At 36.3% G+C, this 23,489-nt stretch overlaps 1 protein-coding gene across 1 annotated transcript in view; it reads left to right on the forward strand.

Moving 5' to 3' along the window:
• Window positions 1-23,489, forward strand: part of LOC128019997 (low-density lipoprotein receptor-related protein 1B-like) — a 199,717-nt gene that overhangs the window by 109,026 nt on the left and 67,202 nt on the right. The window contains exons 22-32 of the mRNA XM_052606482.1: window positions 2,416-2,661; window positions 3,868-4,065; window positions 5,220-5,424; window positions 7,264-7,428; window positions 7,731-7,975; window positions 11,642-11,773; window positions 11,900-12,127; window positions 12,697-12,871; window positions 13,050-13,144; window positions 14,994-15,143; window positions 21,461-21,601. Coding sequence (XP_052462442.1) covers window positions 2,416-2,661; window positions 3,868-4,065; window positions 5,220-5,424; window positions 7,264-7,428; window positions 7,731-7,975; window positions 11,642-11,773; window positions 11,900-12,127; window positions 12,697-12,871; window positions 13,050-13,144; window positions 14,994-15,143; window positions 21,461-21,601 — 1,980 coding nt within the window. The remainder of the gene's footprint in view (window positions 1-2,415; window positions 2,662-3,867; window positions 4,066-5,219; window positions 5,425-7,263; window positions 7,429-7,730; window positions 7,976-11,641; window positions 11,774-11,899; window positions 12,128-12,696; window positions 12,872-13,049; window positions 13,145-14,993; window positions 15,144-21,460; window positions 21,602-23,489) is intronic.

Raw genomic sequence — 23,489 nt, forward strand, 5'->3', positions numbered from 1 at the left:
CTGCCCTATGAATCTGTGCTGCATAATGCTATATAAATAAAGGCGACTTGACTTGATTGGTTAAAGCACAGTATGTTGCAGCAACAAGCATGTTGCCAGTGACATCAGATTATAACGCACATTGCCAATATGATGATCACATAAGCCTAGCACAAGCATTTCACTGAAAATGACTAAAAAATCCTAAACAACATTGATAGCCTTAGTAACAAGCATGTTGCTAGTAACTTGATATCATTAAAAAAGGAACTTAGCTTAGCTTTGTGAAGACATTCAGAGATGAATGGAGTGTAACGTGGATGCTTGATCTCTTGATATCCTTCTTAATGCGTGGAGTGCAGATCCCATCTGAACTTGTTCTCGAGTCAGTCACATTAGTATAAGTCATGGAGTCTATGTCAGTAATGCAGTGATGCGAGAAGCAATGCTAACTCAATCACTTCCCAATCAGGCAGCTTATGATCAATGCAACGAATTCACATATTCAAGTTCACAAACTTGAATGAATCTGAGGTGAAGTCCATGAGGGGAACCAATTCCTTTTGCTAAATTCCTGATTGCACAGTTCCTGGTGAGATGATGGGATTTTGCCCTGCTGAATTCACCATTTAATTAGCTATTGAGCAATGTGAAAGCTGCTGATTATACTGAAGGACCTTATATGTGGATGCTGTGATATGGACAGTGTTGGGAAGGTTACTTTGGAAATGTAAATTACCAAATTCAGACTTTGGTAATGCCTTGTACTTTGAGATTGATCTAAAGTTCAATGCATATTTAAAATCATAAGAAATTGTGTACTGATACTGTTTTTGAAACCAAATATTTGCATAACTACAGGAAACAATAAAAAAAAGAAGTAACTGTAATTTAATTTGACTGATGTGATCTCCAAGAACTAACGCAACACTTGATTTTACAAATTCATTTGGTCTTTTATTGATGCAAGCCAGGGTCACAGTGCATATTTAACACTGGGTTCATAATGCTTGCATTAACAGCCTTATTCACTGTACACCTTGTGTTTAATGCTAACTGAGATGTTACGTGAAATCTGGTTCATTCTACAATAAATGCTGGATGGGTTGAATAAGAAGTAGTCATATGGAGTAGTTCTATCAATACATAGAAAGCCAAATCATTCAAATAAAAAAGGTAACTAACCAATGAGAATAGAATACCTGAGCTGTAAACATTCAGATTCATACACTTGTGCAAATCAATATGTATTGTGGTTACTTCTCCATGGGTGAAAAGATTTTGATGATATTGTGTTTATGCCCACACGGCATGTCCCTCAGGGCTACTTAAATCTCTTTGAGTTGCATCCTTTAGTGAGTGTAATGGAAATCCAGCACATGCTCTGTAAGCTACCAGCACACAGAAAAAAACGAAACCCGTCTGAAAGAGAGCTAAACATGAGGATCTGTTTGCCTCTGAAGTCCCCACTTGGGAAAGTGTCTCTTGAGAGTCACCAATATATAATTCTCTCAGAATGTGACAAACATTTCAGTGACTTTCAGTGCATTGCCAGCAGCTGCCCATGGGAGCCCACCACTCATGTTCTGAGGACGAGGTGTATTATCTGTCTGACTAGACCTGCTCTTGGCTTGGGTATCTTATCGGCAATTAGATTGTGCCAATGGACCTTGAGGTGGCTGACTGACTCAGACCAGCACAGCAGGACTCAATACCATTTGTAACCTTTGGGAAGCAGCTATTCTTCACCTCCATATAGACTTCAGGGCCCCTGTGAAGAAAATTCAATTCTCTCTTGCAACAGCAGAGGGGATCATCATAATCAGTAGAGGCAAAAAGACCTTGGAAGCTGTGAGTTCCCTCCCCTTTGTCTTTCTCCCATCAAAAGGGCCTAGGTGCTTCAATGAAAGGAAAAAGCTTATCCATTAGAGTTAAGAGACTAAGAGTACCCGAGTTCGTCTGAACCATTCTTAAGATTTGTGTTGTATCGGAGACCTAGTTTTCATTTCTTTTAAACTTAAGAAAAAGCAATTTTCCAACATGAATGGATTTGTTTGGTCTGTGCAGTGGCTGAAGTCTGTCATAATTCAGACCTGTGATTTCTCATTGAATCTGCCTCATGAATAAAGTAATTATTTACGCTTTTTTAAATTATTATTATAATTATTATTGTGACATCTGGCTAGTGATGTTGAATAGGTTAGAGTAATTGCATGGTCTAGTCAAGAAAGACACCAAAACTTTTGAGACAAAAAGCAATAAGCTTGAAGCCTTGTGCAAATGTTCAATCCAAACCATCTGTCTTTGTTCATCTGTGGCTTTTCTGTTTCAGTTCGCACCTTGAATCTCATATGCCAGCAAACATGGCTTCATATCACCAGCCTTTCATATTGATTCTGTTTTTGTCCTCACTCATGCAGTTCTTGTCTGTTCCAGAGAAATGTTTGCAAGGTAATGGGGGCTGCAGTCACCAGTGTTCAGTGATCCCCAGCAAAGGGGTGGTGTGTTCATGTCCCACCGGACTCCATCTTGGCTCAGACAACCGGACATGCGAGACAGTGGACTACTGCTCTGCTCACCTTAAATGTAGTCAGATATGCGAACAGCAAAAGACCACTGTCAAGTGCTCCTGTTATCCTGGCTGGCGACTTGATCCAGATGGAGAGAATTGCCACAGCACAGGTATTTAAATTCTTCAAACGTATATTTGATATACTGTATACTGTGTGTGTGTGTGTGTGTGTGTGTGTGTGTGCAACAAAAATAATATTACAAATAATTTAATGATCTAGTGGTCAAAAAGAAGTTGGTATTTAATTGTAATTTTAGTTCCAAATGTGTGTTTTTTGACACATACAGTGTGTATTGTTGTTGTTGTATGTATTGTTGACACATACATAGAACGTTTTAAAGAATCAGTATGCAGATCTTCCCATGCAACAACAGTTCATACATAATGTGACCTAGAATGACAAAAAAGCACTATAAAATATCATAAGCAGCATCGATGCAAATGTGTTGTTTTAAGAACAGACAGAAAGAACAGATTTGACTTACTAATACAAGCATTTTTTTCTAGACTAGTTCATGATTCTCAGGGAAATAACTACACTGTGCGTCGCTGTTTGTCCACAGTGGATCGGTTCATGGTACACAACAAAAAGAGCAACAGTAATACAATGACAGTGGGATATGTAGACAGGAGCTTCCCATTGAGAAGCTAATGTCTTTACAGCAGCATGCCTGCCAAAAGCTTTTCAATTGTCTCAGGGAATCTGAATTTGGGTCATTAGTCAGAATATGACAACAAGCATCTTTGTGGTATTTTATGGATTTAGTGACGTATATTGCTCTTGAGAGTTTAAGTTATTGTTATATCAGACAGCCACATTTATACTGTAGCTCTCAGCGGGGTTTATCCAATAGGGGTTTGTTTTTTTTTTGTTTGTTTTTTTCTGGGATTGTTGCCTAGTAGATATAGAGATGGACTGCCAAATTAATTATATTAAGAATATATATTATAATACATTTATAATATAATATTATAATACATTTTTAAATACTTTACATACTGCATACCAGGGTGACTTTGTTCTAGAATCTAGATGGAACGTGTATATTGATCTAATTAATGTGGGTTGATTTGTGTGTGTGTGTGTGTGTGTGTGTGTGTGTTAAAAGGATGACTCAAGTGTCTTTCACCATTATCCTTGGGTTTCTATAAGTGTCCCTGTAAATCTTTTTGATAAAAACATCAGATGAAAGACTAATTAGTGGTCGTGCAGAGAAAAATGTGCATGACTGGCGCCTCAACACAAAGCGCAATGCTCTTGTAAACTCTAATGCACAGGTGTGAAGTGCTAATAATCAATTTGTTTCTTCTCCTAGACCCCTTTGAGGCTTTTGTTATCTTCTCTATCCGGCATGAGATCAGACGAATCGACCTTCATAAACGTGACTACAGCCTACTCGTGCCCGGCCTGCGGAACACCATCGCTCTCGACTTCCACTTCAACCGCAGTTTGCTTTACTGGACCGACGTGGTGGAGGATAAGATCTATCGGGGAAAGCTCTCTGAGAACGGAGGTAATGAACACCCAATTTGATGTCCCATTCCCACTCGCCCTTTGTTTAACCTAAGCTCTAGTTCGAGTAGATATTCTGTTTCCCCGATCCTAGCATGCAGGTCATGTCCCCTGAATAGTAAGGCAATACAGAATGCGCTGTCCCTACAGTGGCTCTTTGAATGACACAGGAAACCTCTGAAGGAGCTGATGAATACCCTTGAATAGTTTTGAAGACTATTTTGAGTCTTTCTCTCAGAGGAAAAGGCCCCCAGTGCAGCCACTGCTCTCTCCTTTTGTCAGAATTTCATAAAGCCCTCCACAGCTGAGAATAATTGCAAACAGCTGGATTATAGATAGCTGGAAAAAAATCTTGTTTACCGCTGAGGGAAAATGTTATTTCCTTTAATGCCAGTGTTTTCTTCTCCAGAGTTCCTTTCAGAAACCCTATTGAAAAGACCAGCAAATGTTGTGATTGCCTGCTGTTGATATTCTGGTGTCCATACCAGGCTTCTTAAAGGGATAGTTCAGCCCAAAATGTTTTTTTGTTTGTTTTATTTTTAGATGAATGGTTTACTTTTATTGATATGAACATTATATGATATGAACATCATTTTACTGATAATACATTATATTGTGTTTCAGAGAAGAGAGAAAGTCATTGGTGTGGTTTGGAACCAGTGTTATTTTAGTATTATTGAGACACTATTATAGAATTTATTAATAATAGATTTTATTTGTAGAGTTTGAGGTTTCATTTTAATTTAAGTTGTATTTTATGTCACTTAATTTTATATATTTGTATTTTGATTAAATTATTTTTAAATGTATTTAGTTTTAAGAGTTTTTTTAAGTAATTATTATTTTTTAAGGTTTTTTTTTTTTTTTTTTTTTTTTTGAAGTAGATTTTGTTTATATGTGAACTATTCCTTTAAATAAATTAAAATTGGCACCTTTTGCCAACTTCATCAGAAAGACCTGCATCATTTGTTGGTGAAAAGCATAATAATGCAGCATAATAATGCATTCTGGTTCAAGCTGGTCTTTTCAGCATGGAGTAGCATTTTGAAGAGCCGAACACTTTTAAAGAAAGTTCAAAACAACCAGAATGCTTTGCTGTGCTTAATCCGAAATCCCATCCACCCTGTGAACTAGCGAGAGTGGTTTGTTTTGTAGGTGTGACCGGGGTCGAGATTGTGATTCAGCATGGTTTAGCCACCCCAGAGGGACTCGCAGTGGATTGGATTGCAGGAAACCTTTACTGGATAGACAGCAACTTGGATCAGATTGAGGTGGCCAAGCTGAATGGCGAAATGAGAACGACTTTGATTGCTGGTGGCATGGAGCACCCACGAGCGCTGGCTGTAGACCCGGGACAGGGGTGTGTACTAGTTTACCACAGCCTAATTTCTTTCCTCTTACTCTGCTTTTCTTTTTCACAGTCCCTTCAGCAACGTTCACAGCAGCAAAAGCAAACAGTGAAAAACAAGTCTCATTTCTTTTTTGCCGTAATTTGTCCTCATAGAGACTAGCTTTGGTACATAACAGAGCAATCATATTTCAGGGGACTTGTTTGTCATCTATTACTAATGATCATTCTAGAATAACGTGCTGCATCTTGCTGTTTATTTGTTGTGTTCTGTTTCTTTTTTTGTCTTCTTACTCTCAGCTGTGTTCTTCTCTTGCTCAGCTCTACATTTCTCATGGAGGCATGCTGGGAAAAAGAAAGCCTTAAATATGACAGCTTGAGCTCAGAAAAGTCACATTGGAGCATTTGAGGACCATTCATAATGCTTATTCACATTATAAATGAACAAAAACAAGCTTATGACTAGGACTGCAGATATTTTGGTAGTCAAATAAAATGCCAATTACTTTAATTGTACATTATCAAATCTCTCCATATTCTCAATAATAATTAATATATATAACAAATATATTAGATTGATTTTCCTAGGGGGGGAAGTCACTTTTGACTGCAAAGGTACCAAGTTTGACCCACAAATGAAGACATTTCGTTCCATAGAGTTTTGTTGATTTGCTGTTTGTAGCCCTAATTGTGGCCTATGTTTGCCTGTTTTATGCAGCTAAAATATTTTTGCCAAACCCTATGAGCAACCCATAGAGGAGAAATATGGCATCCCCGCAGTCCAACTAGAACTCATATTGAAGCTCAGTTGGATGGCATACTGTAAATTATTTCACTGAAAGCAGAAAAAAAATAATTAGGGAAAAGGGACTGATTTCACACTCGGCAGCATGGCACATATTAAAAAGCACCAAACTCATTACGTGGTTACTCTGAAATGCCCCATACAGCTGTGTCATAGAGAGGTGTGTTGAAAATGTATTGTAGTTCTGAAGGGATTAGCTGTCTTTGTAATTAGCAGCTCTTTTATTCATTGAAAGCCTGGTTTAATAACTGTATGCCGCTGGCCAATTAATTGGCCTTCTGAAAAGAAGGCTCCATCCTTGTAGCAAAATTCATATGAAGTCTTTTTGTATGCTTACCTTCCATACGCCTCAAACATTTGGCTGACAATTCAATTGTTTTTGATGCCTGATGCAGGAACATGATCACATATTTGATTTGCATATGAGCTTGAAGTATTTAGCATTTTACAATCCCTGTAATACCCACATTAGAATGTGCCCTTTGTTTTCATGCCACCCCAGAGAACTGTGACATTAGTTAAAAATTAACACCCATGTGTTACACTGACTTCACTGGCAGACAGTTTCCAGCGAACCTAACTGTATGCATATAAAATAATAGTTTGAAATTAATGTTATTTTACATTTAGATTTTTAAATCGTTTTTACGATGTAAAGTGGCACTGTTCTCTAGGGAAGAATAGGATGCAGCCCTGCACACACAGCTCTCATAAACACATTCCACTATTGCTCATATGCAGCAGTTTCACAGGTTTGTGCCAACTCTAAGTTCTGTGACCAACAGTATCGCTCAATGAAAATTATGTATATTCTAGCAGGTAACTTTACTCTGAGTCAGCTCCCTGCGCTATATACTCCCCATGTTTATTTGGATAGCACTATACAATACATGTTGTTTTAGAGCAGTAGCAGAGGTCTGTGTCTCTTAATTGTTCAGTCATGAGCAAATAATCAAAATAATGGTGTTTTTTTATCTATAAGAATACTTCCTTGGGCTTATGAGAAGAAGATGTATAGTTTCTAATCATTTTTATTCTATATGTAGCATTCTTTTCTGGACTGACTGGGATGCCACTTTTCCTCGGATTGAGGCGACGTCAATGAGTGGAAGTGGAAGACATGTTGTGTACAAGGACATGGAGATTGGAGCCTGGCCTAATGGACTCACGCTAGACCATCAGGAAAGGAGAATAGTGTGGACAGATGCTCGGTAGGGGAAAATAAAAATGGTTCAGTTTACAAGAAGCACTGACATTAAGTAGAATTATGAATAGGTGTTTTGTGTGTGTGTGTGTGTGTGTGTGTGACTTTTTCAACTGCATTAATACATTTAATCCAAAAGGAATGAATGAAATTATGATAGATTTGTTTCTTATGCTGTAAATTCACAACAGGGGAAAAAAAATGCTTGACTCTTCTGTATTTCCCTCAGGAAGTTGTCATCGCTATAACATCATTTTGATATGGACATAGAGTGCTGTTCACACCTCATGTTTCTCTTTTTCTCTTTAGCTCAGATGCAATATATTCAGCCCTGTACGATGGCACGGGGGTCATCGAGATCCTCAGGGGCCACGAGTACCTGTCACACCCATTCGCTGTGTCTCTCTTTGGAGGTGGTGTGTACTGGACAGACTGGAGGACCAACACTTTAGCCAGAGCGAATAAATGGACAGGCCACAATGTAACGGTCATCCAAAAGACAAGCGCCCAGCCGTTTGACCTGGAGATATACCATCCCAGCAGACAACCTCAAGGTGGGTCTGTAACCATCTAAATGCTGTAAATTCCATATAATTCAACATAATTGTTTTAAACTAGTTTTACTGATTTAATATCAGCAAAATAGAATAGTGCTTTATTTTTTGTTTAAGATTTTTGAATACGAAACGTTTTATCATCTATGTTTTTCTGTGTTTGTCCACCATTTTGGGCTTATATTTCACCAAAACTGTCAATGGCAATAGCTTTTTCTGTAAAGGATACATTCAAGGATACGTTCTCATTGGAAGAATGTCTGTGATACCTTAAAACATGGTTTTCTCATCCTGCGGTTGTTCCTGACTTATTAAATAATAAAAGTTCAGTAAATACAATCGTTTTAGACAAGTACTGTGCTATGGACAGCAGTGTCACGAAAAAGAATGATAAAATCACTTAAAATCAAAGAATAAACACAGCCATACACAAGTATGATGCTGAGTGATTTGCTTGAACTAACTAGACTAACACAACCTTGTTGCCATAGTGACAACAACTTCTGTTTATTCTATGTATAACAAGCATCACAGTTTTCTTGAATATAATTGCTGGAGGTGTCTGTCTTGGCATGAGATCCGGAGAGAAGATCTATACTAAAAAATCTCACCCTTACTGATGCTGATCATCCAAATGTTCTGTTAGAGTGTTTAAACCTCTTTTCTGACACTCCTGTTTCCTGTTAGCGTTTGTACCCCATGAGTTCATTCTACACGCAAACCACACACAGCAAGCTTAGCAATTATCACATTGACCTAACGTGCTTAGATGCACGTTATTGAAAAATACAATCAGCCTTTGTCTGGTTTCAGTCTGGGAGAGAGAGAGAAATCTTCCTGCATGCTCTGGGGGTGAGGATTCATTTGAGCCGATTCCCGCTGATCATTCATTTCTTCTGCCAATCTGGAAGCCCAAACAGCTCTGTTTGAGAGCAGCAGAATAATTGAAAAAGGGGGTCATGCAGAGCGTAAGCAGGCCTGACGTGGACTCAAGATGTGCTCCTTCCTCAACCCAAATTCATTTTAATTGTTTCATGGTACAGTGTCACACAGGGCTTTGTAGCCAGCAATGACAGCAGATTATCTTCTGTTAAACAGACAGTAGCTACCTCAGTCTTAAAAAAAAAAAAAAAACAGAGATGACTTTTATTGGCATTTCCTAATTTATAGACACAGATATTATGATTTGTTATAATTGTATTTTTGTAGAATTTACTTGATTTTTGTTCGTTCAAATTTATATGTGTGTATTTTTTTATTTTGATTTTTTATGATTTTATGCTTACACGATCTGTTTTCCTTTACTTTTACTCATTTCTAAATGTCTAAAAACTGCATTTTGTGATTTGAAAGAATATTAGCATTAGAGGTTGTTGCAATTACAACACTGTATTAATTTACAAGTTCTGAGAAAGAAACATATACTACAGGGTTAGTTAATGTTTTTATTATTATTATTTATTTTCTTTTTAAAGAAATTTATATAACTTTTTATGTATTATTCGTTGTTTTCTACAATTTTAATTCCTTACAGAATTAAAAAATATCATAGTTTCCACAAAAATATTGTATTATAAATTAAGAAGTGTTTCTTGAGCACCAAATCAGCATATCAGATTGATTTCTTAAGGATCATGTGACAATAGAGACTAAAGTAATGGCTGCTGAAAATCCAGCTTTGCTTTCACATAAATACATTACATTTTAAAATATATTAAAATGAATTTATTAAAATGAAAAACACTAAATTTTCTGTAATTATGACATAACCCTTGCATGAGCCAATTTTACTCTTACTCATTTCTGGTTTATAAAATATTCGCTTTGTGATTTGTAAAACACGTTAACAGAAGTTATTGTAATTGCCAAGTGTGCCACGTGCCCAGATTTCCAGAAATGTAGCCTTCTGCAAGTACTCATCAGCTGAAATAATCTGATTTGCATCATTTCAACCGGCCCAAAACTATAGGGAGCCCCGCCAAAATAGCTCATGTCTCCTGCCACAGCAACAGCAGCCGGGTGACTGTTTTACACCGATAAGTCTCGACAAATTGTGCAGCATTGCCAGAGAAGCCAATAAATATGGCTAATCCAATTTTATAGAGCCCATGGGAAGGTTTGGCTATTAAAGGCGTCCAAAATCTTGGCTCTGGCCACTTACAGTCCATGGCAATTGTGTTTATGTTTGGCCCCTACAGTTCTGGCAGAAGAGTTGCGAACCTTGGAGGGTCCATAGGGAGTGAGAAGGGGCTACGCTAACTAACCTAATGGGGCTAAGGCTACAGCCATTAGCAAGCACATTGTAAATGCATTATGTGTGGTAAAAGGACTGATGGTTGAGTTCCAAGAGATCGACACCAGTTTGGAGGGCTCCTATATTTAGTGCCTGTGTGGCCTGCAGTGTTGTAAGCACTTTTCCAGCACATTGCTGACAGGCAAACCACTTCAAAATTACTATTGGAGTTTGCAGACAGGGCGCATCCTTCCCTATTCGGACAAACCTGAAGCAGTGAAAATACAAATTACACTCCGCACCCACTTTACATATAGTAATGTTAAGGAAAAGTCAGATTGATGTGGAGATTTATAAAATCTGTGACTGATTTATGACTATGAAAAATCAGTACATCCAAATCAAGTGTTTCTATCATGAGTCAAGTGCACTTGCACTGTTTATACAGTATTTATTCAAACAGCCATTTTTCCCCCGCAGACCAGCGGAATGTATAATTAATTCTATGGGATTCTAGCCTATAATTTAGTCGCTTGGAATTATTTGTTATTTTCACTTGCAAAAATATGCTTGCTACATAAGTGAAATGGGTTCAGCATCGCAAAGAAATAATGGGCCTAAATTCAAACTCCCACTGGATCTATTATTTACAAGATGCAACTGCTTGTGGAGCTAATTGCAAGTAGTTGCTCTGGGTTTGTGGAAGGGTTAAAGTAATCTTACAGTAGGCGGTAGTCTTGTGTAATGGCAGCAAAAAAAAAATGGCAGCACAATATAAATAAACATGTTTTGACAAAATATGTCAGATAGTGTACACTAATGTTCAAACATTTGGGTCAGTAAGATTTGTTTATTTTTTTATGTTTTTAATATATATTAATAATTTTCTTCAGCAAGGATACATTCAATTTATCAAAAGTGACAGTGAAGACATTTACAGTTTTTTTTTTTTTTTTTTTTTTTTTAAGATCACAAACAAAATAATGATACTATATAAAGATCTGATGAGTAATTGACTGATTTGCACCAGTGGCCTTTAGCCATTATCTGTCTGCTCGACATTACATTCTGTTGAAATATAGCTGTCAGCACTGGTTATTCAACCTTCTTTTATATTCTTCCCTTTATCCTGAAGTTAAGATGAATGTTTTCTTAGTGCAATGTTTTTTAAGTGTATTTTCACTTAGTGCAGTCTTTTATTTTGCACCCATTTTTATGTTGCCCTCGTTAAATGCAGACATCTAAACTCTCACTCTTATTCTCTCAGTTTCACTGTACAGTAAGGTTTTTTTGTTTTGTTTTTTTCACAGCTGTTGTTCCTGACTCTTTTTAAGAGCAGTTTTCCTTAAACAATTCATAGTATGTGTAATTGATTTTTGCCTTGGTGTGTTTTCTTTCCCTGGTTTAAATGCATGTCACCCTGGGTTTTTCAGCCTCAAACCCGTGCGAGGGAAAAGATGGAAGAGGCCCTTGCTCTCACCTATGTCTCATTGATTACAACCGCACGGCATCTTGTTCATGTCCTCATCTCATGAAGCTTTCCCTCAACAACCGCTCTTGTGTGGGTGAGTATGCAGCTCTGCGACATCCCACAAAAAAAAAAAAAAAACATGCACACAAAATTATGGATCCATTTGAGCTTTCTAGATGAAGTATTGACTTATATATTTTTGTTTTGGCATGCACATCAGGCCTGAAGAAGTTCCTGTTGTATGTGAGGCGATCAGAGATCCGTGGAGTGGATATCGATAATCCTTATATGAACATCATGACTGCTTTGACGGTTCCTGACATTGATGATGTCACTGTGGTGGATTATGACGCTCTTGAGGAAAGGATATACTGGGCAGACGTTAAGACTCAAACAATAAAACGTGCCTTTATTAATGGAACAGGCCTTCAAACTGTTATTTCTGGAGGTGAGTCGAGAGTCCAAGTGGAAGTGTTTTTCTTGTTTCTTTTTTCACATTCAGTGTGGTGTAATATTTTTCTCAATAAACACCAACTAAGTGGCAGTTATTACATTTCTGTGCCGTTAATAAGTTTTGGTCCTATTTTTTCTCTCTCTGCTGCCACATTGTAGGTTTGAGCTGAAATACTGTTTTATTTTGCTGACACTCAGTCTTAAATTGTTTTTTTCAATTACGAGAAGACTGTGTACACAGGCGGCCTGCATTAAAAAATGACAGTTGAAGGAGTGTGCGGCAGCACATAAATAATATCTTGCGTGATAGGAGAGCTTGTTTGTGAAGTTCTGCAGGGATTGCTTCTCCGAACTGCATTAAGAGAAGCAAGAGAAGTGTGAGATGAAGACTGAACTAGATTTCCTTAAGTGCTGTTAGAAAGCACAGTGTAATTTTTAGACCTTCTCAAACTGATCAGCATGCCGACCATGTGCCTATGCACACAAGACATTTTATTACAGCATGCGCAGAAGTGTTGCAGTCACCCAAGAGGTTTGTTATGATGTGATCTCTGGTACGTGCAGATATTCAAAACTGCCGTGGGCTGGCAGTAGACTGGCTCTCGAGAAACATGTATTGGCTGAGCTCTGAGAACGAAGAGACGCAGATCAATGTTGCCCGACTAGACGGATCTCTAAAAACCTCAGTCATTCATGGGATTGACAAACCAAAGTGTCTGACTGTGCATCCAGCAAAAGGGTAAGCTGCCAACGTGGACAGATTGCATGTATGATTGAATAAGATTTGCTTATGATTAAGTATTTGCTCTTTGTATTTATTTATTTATTTTGTCATGTCAGTCTTAGATACAAACCGTGAGAACTGATCTCATGATTCATAAGTTTTCCCCTAAAATCCTCTTTGTTTCATGGTCTAGAAAAATCTACTGGACCGATGGGAATACAATAAATGTTGCCAATATGGATGGAAGCAACAGGAAGGTTCTTCATCAAAATCAGAGAGAACCAGTTGGTACGTCTGATTTCAGGCTATCTGCAAACATTTCACTATTACTGTATGTCTAATTTCTCTCTCTGATTCCTTTGTCAGTCTAACAATCACAGTTTTAAGTACAAGAGGAATTGTACTTTATTGATATACTTAAGTCTTATTTTTAGAAAGGAGTTCTTTATAGAAATATAATACTAAAATATAATACTATTTACCGCTGTAATAAATTAATTGTAATTATAACCATTGTGAACTTGAACTTGAGTGTCTATAAACTTCAGATGAATTTAAACAACTTCCTGGATATAAGTTTCAGATTACATTTGCTATCCACAGCCGCAAAAAGTCAGGACCCTGAGGAAATGACTGTTTAACAGGTTGCTTTACAAAATGTATGCATAAAAGTTACTTTAATGGAAAATCTCCCTTGGCTTTTGATTTCATCAGTCTATTTCTAAAGCTAATACAAAAAGTTTACTTTTTAACACACAGAAACATGCTTGTGCTTTGGGACATTTTTGTGTAAAACATCTACACATTTCCCATCCTCAAGCCTGTTTTACTCTGTACTTTTTCTACCCCTGTATCTACATTTAGTGGCCTTATGTCCCACGTGGGATGAAGAGAACTAAGATAAGACCTGTATACATTTATTGATAAGCAAAGCACAATGCTCATTTAGTTTTAATGGCAGTCTTAGAGAAGATGTCTTAAAAGAGTTGAAAGTCTGTTGTTGTTGGGAGTCTATCATTCACAAGCCCCTCTCAGTCAGAGCTGTCCTGACGCTCAATTGAAATATCCTTCACTTGACACAATCACCTTTACCACTCTTTCAAACTCTCCCCATTTCCACTTTTGAAACAGGTTTTAGACAGAGATGAATTTTAGTGAAGTGATTTATAGCACTTTTCCACTGCGTGGTATGACTCGGCACAGCTCTACTCGGCTTGGCTTGCATTTCCACTGTAGTTCAGTGCCGCTTTAGAGTAGGTGAGATTATTCACATGTCGTTATAGTTGCACCTCCTATATTGCCATGACTTGTGAAAAACATATTCATTCCGTGTTGCCCCATCGAGCTCTCACTGGATCCGCTCCTCTGCTATCAACGAGAGGAATGTCTGTACTTCCTCCACAGACAACGAAACAGACATTTTCGGGTTCTTAAAAAAAGGTGCGCTCGTTCAAAACACTCGCGTTCGATCCTTCGCTGGCTGTGGTGATTTAAATTTAGCAGTTCTGTTGTGTTTTTTCAGTGACACATGTAGTGACGATTCTCTCTGGGCAATCGGTGATCAGCAGTTTACATGTTACGGTTTAGTAACAGTACGGTTCGCTTGGAACCTCAACTGAGGTGGTACTAAAAAAAAGTACCAGGTACTGTAACCAGTAGAAAAACCGGTAGCACTTTATTTTACAGTCCTGTTCCTCATGTACATACTGTGTACTTATTATAGTAATTACAATAACTATGTAACAACTAGGTACTAACCCTGAACCTACCCCTAAACCTAACCCTACCCCATTTAGTTACCTTTGTATTACCAGTACTTTCTTAGATAAATACACTGTAAGTACACTATAAGTACATGTAAGTACACGTACTGTAAAATAAAGTGCAAACGAAAAACCCCAAAAGTGAACCGTATCGAACCGTACCGTGCCATAACATGCAGTAGAAAAGCGCCATTAGAGTGTCACAAAGAGGTCACAACTATATTTTGAGTTATAAAGAACCATCTCACACTCAGTGCATACTGTAGATATTATGTTATAGGATATGTAGGGTGCTTTTTTAAAGTAGTGATCAAACGGGATTCCATACCAGCATTTTAAACAACAGTTTCTAACTGATTCTTGTTCTCCCTCAGGACTTTCGATTGACTTTCCAGCTGGGAAGATGTATTGGATCAGTTCTGCTAATGGTACTATCAACAGGTGCAATCTGGATGGTAGTGGCTTTGAGGTCATTGAAAGCATGAAGAGGGATTTAACTAAAGCCACGGCTCTAGCAGTCATGGGTAAGTGAAGTGTGTCCAATTCCCTCTTCATTAGTCAATATCTCCACGTTTCACTCAATGTTGCAATTATTCTGCTTATATGTATATGTAAAATACAAGAAGTTTACATCAGTTGTCACATATTCTACCAATGTCTTCATACAGTATGTGCAAATATAAACATTGAGAGAGTTTATCTTATGTATGTATACACACACATATTTCTTTTACTTTCTGCACAACTCTGTATACATTGGATTGATTTTAAAAACTTTACTGTACTTACATTTTGCATCAAACACAAGGAATATACAAGTATCGGTTTGGGACTCGGTAACTGCAAATAATCAATATTCAATTACTTATTTTCAGTTTTGTTCACAGAGATTGCTTAACACATATGTGATCTTGAGCCAATGTCTGGTTAATACAAAACTGTTTAGTCACTTTACAAAGTGGTTAGATGGTCTCTTTATGTCAAAATGGCCAGTACAGAATGAGTTGTGAAATATATCAGACAATATGTCGATAGTCAAGCCTGGCACTGCAATGATTCTACAGCTACATTGCCTCAGAATGGAAAAGACAGACAACTCAAGACATTTTGTCAAATTAGATTTAACAATTTCCATTTAGCCATAGGAAACACAACATGGTATGGGAATAAAGAGCAAATTTTGGTTCCCTGAGGGGAGTAAACATTCATCTCAGTGTTGAAGAAGTAGTGAAGTTTGAGTGATTTAGCTTTATATAGACCAAGATAATAAAGGCTGTCTTAGAAGATATCAATTTGATTTGACGCAATTTTTAATCACTCAATTTAGGCCTACTGTATGACTCAAATTACAGCTCTAACCATTGCCCAAATGCTGTAATTCCAGGGATTTTAGAGAAAAGTGGCAGCGTCAGAAGCGGCAAGAGTTGCATAATGTTTTTTTTTTTTTTTTCACCCTGAAGCAAAGGAAAGCAGTAAATGCAGCAAAGCCTATAATTGTGCAATTCACTTTTCTTTAAATATTAGACAAATCTATTTTCTCTGTCTTACGTTTTGCCTGAATGTATTACTCCTTTGTTTTGGATTGCATCTGACATGTTTTCTCACATTACTCTCTGCCTGTCTTCGTGGGTAGAAACTTATGCCCCCAAATTATTCATTAACATGTATTTATTTCCCTAAACCCCAGTTTTAACTGATTACACTGTCTCCATGCTGCAAAGGTATTAATCTTTGGAAAACCTCTATAGTCACATTCTATTTTAGAGCAGCTATGATGAGCTACAAAACAAATGCAATTTGTAAGAAGTGGTGACAGACTCTTTTAATTAAACAAAGTTTGAGTCATTATTAAATTGGGAGCAGAATGCAGGCTGCCACAAAGACTAATGTGTTACTTTCACAGAAGTAGCACAGTACAGCAGAACAGCAAAATGATGTATTCAGTAGGTGCTATCTATCATAATTAATAGGCCTTTGTTCCATAGAGGAAATGCTTTCTGTTACTTCTGCAAAAACCTATGGCTCTGTTTGTTGGACAGTTGTTTCTCATTTATAGTCTGACAAACTGCCAGGATTTGGTGCAGATTTATTATTTTATTTATTTTTGTGTGTGTGATTGCTTGTGTTGAGATGTCCTGTGCCTCTTAGAAGGACATGAAGAACTTTCATGTTCAACAATTCAATACAGAAATTCAGTAGCTGGTTGATTATTTTAGTAGAATTTTTTCTACTACATCACATTACGAATTTTCTGAACACGTGAAGATGGATAACAGATTCAATAATTATTGCCTATATCATCTCTTTCAGAATTAAATGCAAATTAAATCAATTCTGTTTATAAATATAAATGGAAATAAGTATTAAATGTGAATATGCTAAAGTTCAAAAGTTTGTGGTCTCTAAGATTTCATTTCATTTATTTATTTTACATTTTTTGAAAGTCTCATGCTCACAAAACCGCATTTAATTGACCAAAAATACAATAAAACTGTAATCTTACAAAAAAAGTATTACAATTTTAAATCATTATTAAAATATTAACTTTTTTCATTTATTTAATGTAAAAAGTTATCTATAAGGACTGAAATAAACAGAATTTAATTGAAATATATTTTAATATTTCAGCAGCCTCTACTCCAGTCTTAAGTATCACATCCTTCAGAAATATTTGTAATGTGTGGTGCTAAAGAAATATTTATTTTGATCAATATTGAAAACTGTTGTTCTGCTTAATGTTTAAACTGCTTTTCCCAGAATTCTTAGAAGCCTGATAAAAAATATTTTTTAAAGAAGAAAATTTCAGACGTCACTTAGTCACTATATATATAATGTATGTATATGTATATGTGGCATGCCACCAGCATTATGGATCAATTCTACACATTTTTAAAGCTGTACCATACCTTTATAAAGGAAAGAGTTCTCAGAGCCTGAATGGCCAGGGGCCGATAAGATATGCATGGAGGTGGGTAGATGGCCTTGCAGAACCTTGATCTGTTGTATACTGGAAGTGGGCGGTGAGTGGAATTTCACTTCAAATTCCATATTTTCCTCTTCCTTTCTGAATATGAACTAGTCAAAGATAATTTCCTTCTCTATATGCCTTGCAAATGTACAGCATATTTACCTTACCATGCATATGGAGTTGATTATAAGGGATAAAATATAAAGTAATCACAACCTCAATGTGAATATGAAAGGAAGCCAGATTAAATAATATCACACCATGTGATAAGTAAAGCAGGGGTTTGCAGGTATAGTCTTTATGATAAGACAACTATCCATTCCAAGCACACAAAACGCTGCTTTTCTTTCCAAAAAAGGCAGTCTGTGTTTTTATAATGCATACGGCACATTGCCCTGCAGGTTACCCACAGAGATCTAAAAGAATGGTATTTATTAATATGCAATTATGAGAATGTCATCAGAGAACAAAGAGTCTGATTCAGCATAGAGGAAAATTTTGGAATATGTCCCTTTAAACCATAAGTGTTTTAAGTCAAAAGTTTAGGCAGACTTTCTAAATGTTTATTTATACTATTTTGCACAATTTAAAATAATAAGTAATCAAAACTACGAAATAGCACAACAAATTATATAGCAACCAAAAATATTTCACCACCCACTGTTTAGATTGCAGCTCTGTGAACTGGTAATTTTCTCAACCAACTTCATGAGGTAGTTTATGGGATGCTTTTTTTAAACAGTATCCTATGTGTGCTGGACACTTCTTGGCTGCTTCTCTTTCCTGTCAGGTCTTCATCTGTTAGAAAATGACTGTTTAATTATCTATTATTATTGTTGGCATTGTTAGTATAGTATTTATTTACTATATGCATGATTTATTTGCAATGATACAATTTAATAGTTTAGGCCTAGCATCATTTAATTTGATTATGCCAAGTTTAATAAAACATTAATAAAAAACTTTGTAGGCTATCACTTTTTTTTCACAAAAGAACGTTTTAAAATTATATATGTGCAATTATACCTATCTGCTTTAATAGACTTATCAAAATAACAAAAGCAGCCAATTGTAATGATAAAAAGTATTTAGAATGTATAATGTAATTTACAATCTGCAAAGGAATGGAAATACTCTGTTAAATGTCATGGAACTTTACATAAACACAAGCTTATTTTATTTTATTTTCCTATATTCTTTCTTTCTTTCTTACAAATTCTGTTATTTTCTAATGCTGCTTGAACACCAACAGATGTAGCAGATGTAGGCACTGGCCATAATTCTAACCTTGAACCCTGGATTAAGCATAAAAAAAGTCTTCAGAATCATTCTCACATGTGAAATTTATCTGGAATTTCAACAAATAGTTGTAATCTGGCTCAGTGGAAGGTAAAAATCTCTTTGTGGCTGTTTTTCTGGTGATTAAGGGATGATACAAGTGTGAAACAGTCATTGTTTTTGGAATCAGCACCACAAATTTAGTAGGAAACAAGTATTGGATTTAATTAAGCAAATATGACGCAGGGTTGTATAGTCAAAAACCTGAAGTCTTTTCAAAGATGTATGTGATAGCTACTTACATAAAGTTTTAATATATTATTATTATTATTATTATTATTATTATTATTATTATTTTGCCCAGTTTATAATTATTTGCTTATCTATGTACATTTATAGGTAGAATGGCAAAATGACTACTTTTCATATCCGTGTTTTGAAGTTGAATGAAACCAAATAAAAACCAGGCCATATGATTTCAGTGTTATGCATTTGTGGTGGTAGCTGGTCAATGTTTGATACAAACTGCATGAGTTCTTCGGTTTCTATCGCCACTATCTCCATCCCAGCAAAAAGCAACATAAATTAGGGCATTTGCCAAGGTTAACTTGTGTAGCAGGCTATCAGTTGATGTCCCCGTAAATTTACTTTGGTCTTGCAGTAAAATCAAGCACCCTGTAGCATGCGTTGAGGGACAGGCCTTATCATTACAGGGAGTTGTGCTGGGGAAATATACAGTATTCAGCAGAGACAGATGATCAGGGAATCGATAGGAGTGGCGGCTGGTTGAAAGATGCAGCATCATTATTAGAAAAAAATAATAAATCCAATCGCCTCTTTACATCAAAGTCACATCTGTTATTAGACCGTGAAGCAGTAATTGAAGAGCATGATGACTGAAGAAATGAAAGCAGTTTTACTGACAGGATGCGATCTTGCCACCTTCTCCTAGTACAATCTTAAATGGGATGGGACCACTCAGGGAAGTGCAAGCTGCTGTTTTGGGGGCTGTGTGTGACTTTAAAACTAGTGCTGGTCTGTGATCAAACAGTTTAAGTGAACATTACACCCAGAAGCAATCACTGATGTCTCTCACCCTGGACAGGTAAAGATTAATATTGACTGCAGTGATGACCTGTGCAAGCAATCTCTTAATGTCAAATACGCTTCTGACTGTTCAGGGTAGGATGTCATTTATACACAGCTGGCCTCACTACAATAAGCAAATATATTTTTGGAGGCCCAGTGTGACCTAAATTACACTAGCATTTGTTTCTGGTTTATGGAGTAGGAATGTCCTGTTAAGAAAATATTTGTTATTCATTATTAAGTGTACATGTAAAATAATTTAAACATGCAGTAGATATTGCCTCTTTTCTAAAACCTAGTTTGATGCCTACAGAGACAGCATTTTAAGGATCAAGTGGTAGCTAGTGTGCAAATGCATTGCTGCATTATTTATATACACTTTTGTTCACAAGTTTGGGATTGGTAATGTGTTTTTTTATGTTTGTTTAAATGTTCTGCATTTAGTTGAAAAAAAAAAACTGTGATATTGTGATTTATTATTAGAACTTAAAATAAATGATTTCCATTTTAATATATTTTCAGTGTCACATGATCCTTCAGAAATTATTCTGATATTCTAATTTGGTATTAAGAGGCATTTTTTATTATTATCAATGTTGTGTTGTTTATTTATTTATTTATTTTCCTGTGGAAAACCACAATGCTTTCATTATTTTGTGTGTGTGAATGTGTGTGTGTGTGTGTGTGTGTGCATTAAAATACTATAGGCACTACAGTCATTGTTACTATTGTAAAATCCAAATATTAATCTTACAGTGTTAGTCCATTAACAGAAAGAAAAAAATATTTTAAATCTTTGTCATTTTATTTTTAAGGTGCTAATCCAAAGTGATTACAGTTTTATTGTAGCAATCACATAGCAGTATGTGGTATTTTGGCTGAAACTGTGATTAATGTGAATTTGTTGATTCGTTTCTTTCCTCCTTTTCATTCAATGCCATTCGATTCATTTAATCCCTCTGTACTTTAACAAATACGTGTTTCATTTTACGGTTGCACAGCTACGACTGTCTCCGACTCTCCTGTATTCCTGCAGCAGACAGATATGGTCTAGGCTCAGAGCCAAGGACAATCTCTGAGGCCCTTTGTGGCACACTCAGCCTTACAGAGCGGAAACAACACGAGGGGCTTGCTAGGTGCAGCGGCGCTGTGGGAATAGATGCACTCTGATGGCTTTGTGAATGAAGAGACCTTGTCTTCAGCCAGGGCACGTAGCCAGGCTGCCCTGAGCTCTGCCTCATTGACTCACATTGGGAAGGGAACATGCATAATGCTCAAGTCCTATCTCTTTACTTTTCTCGCTCACTCTCTCCAACCACATCCCTTGCCCACCTGTACACTGAAGCATAGCATAGTTTTGGCACTGAAAAAAGCACAGCACTCCACCGGATTTTATGCATGTGGTATAAAAGGGACAAACAAATGATAATGGCATGTGCTTCTACTGGCAGTCAGACCTGCTGGTTCTGGGACTTTGGGAAATGAATAATTCATCTGTTTTTCCAGGTGGCAAGCTGTGGTGGGCCAATGAGGATCTGGCTCAGCTGGGAACTGTCGCCAAACGGGACGGACGTAACCTGGCAGTGCTGCGCAATAAGACCAGCGGAGTGGTACACATGAAGGTGTACGACAGAGATGGTCAGAGAGGTGCGTTGTGATACAGGGTCAGGGATGCTGCATAAATACGTAGCTTGGCCAGCCATTGTCTTTGAAAAAGTAGGCTGAAGTTTAAAACATGTTTAGAGCTGTGCGATTTCTTTCCAATGTTGACATGTTTAAAGAACACAAAGCTATACCAAAAAGGACAAACAAACTCCAATAAAAAAAAAAAAAAACACTATCAAATATTTAAAATATACAGTATATATATTCTAAATCATGTACCATGATTTAGCTACTTGATAGTACTGTACATTTTTATTCTTGAAAGCATTTGATTGGGCAAAATCTTATCCAATATAATTTTGTTCAGTTTTCCTTGTTTAGGACTACACAAGCATATAAATTATCCTTAAAGTTAATAGACATGGATTAAAAGCCACAAAATTGATTTAGTTTTAAAGTAGCTTATAAAAATGAATGTGCTAAAATAAGACCATACATTGTAAGCATTATCCTGTGCTGTTTAATTTACCTAAATTGCTAGCTCTAACTCAACTCTTTTCTGTTTTGGATCCTCATTTTTTTTTCTTTGCATAACATCACAGGCTAATCTTCCCGGTGTAAGCAAAGATATATTCAGATATTGGTTTTCTATTTTGTGAGTTATTCTGCAAATGATTCACACTAATGGCAGATCCATTAACGACATTGCTGTGGATCCCACTAAACTGTTGACTTGAATAAGGAATGACCATTAAACGGGCTCAAATGTAAATCTATCCAGCCACCAAATATCTCCGGCAGTAATTAGCCTCTCTATTCATAATGTGGGGCTGTCTTATTACTGTCGTAGATGTGCAAGCTGAGCTTTCCCTGAGAGCTTGTGCTAATACACTGGTGCAGTTTTCCTCCCCTTCACTTTCAGTTATACAATTAAGACGAGAGTGAGACTTCCAGGAAGAATGTCAAGTCATCTTGACTTGACAGCAACACTAAAAACTTTCATCAAATGAGGAGAGATATTCCGAATTTAGGACCATTCCATTGTGCCCCAACCTGTCAATGAACTGCTTTCAAATAAAAGTGTAAATGTCAGAATACTTAGCTGAAAGCATAATCAAATACACAACAAGCAGTAAATGTGAACTGTAAGAACATTTAAATATTTGATGTAGAGGAACATATATGTAAATAAGAAATAAGTATATTACATGAACTGAAAATGCTTTTCAATTTAATCAATTCCATTGAAGTTTTGTTTACTGAGTTTTGATGTAATTATTATTTTTACTTAAGATTTCAACTAATTAAATTTGATATTATTATGGTTTCATTCTTTTTTTTTTTCTCCTCAGTTGACAGTCCATGTTTTTTAGCATGAATTGGAGTTCGTATTACAATATTCCCTGTAAAACTGCGTTGGAATGAAATTAGAGTAGCTTTATACAAAAGATTAAAAATAAAAATCAGCCTCTGCATCACAGTAATAAATGACATTTTAAAATGCATTGCAATATATAATTATTTTACATTGTGATTATATTTCACAACATTGCTGTATTTTTTATCAAATGAATGCGGCCTTGGTGAGCATGAGAAACCTCTTTACAAAAACAGAAACCAATCCCAAACATAAAAGGTGTACACATTAATATTAAGAATAAAATAAGCATCAGTGTCAACTTAAATATTTTCCAGATATTTTAATAATTTGCTTTGGCTTTATTACAAGGACTATATATATTTACTTTAATTTTAGAAGCCTTCGTATTTTCTCATACGGTATAAATGCTTCAAACACTAAACCGTGGATTGCAAGAGGGGTTCAGGAAATGTATGAAAACAGTCATTATGTTTGCAGTTTAATTTTGGCTGCAATAGTAAATCTGAAATTACATACTCTATATGTTTTCAGAACTGTTTGGAATATTAT

The sequence above is a fragment of the Carassius gibelio genome, chromosome A9 (genome assembly GCF_023724105.1).
Source record: "Carassius gibelio isolate Cgi1373 ecotype wild population from Czech Republic chromosome A9, carGib1.2-hapl.c, whole genome shotgun sequence".
NCBI classification, from domain to species: Eukaryota; Metazoa; Chordata; class Actinopteri; order Cypriniformes; family Cyprinidae; genus Carassius; species Carassius gibelio.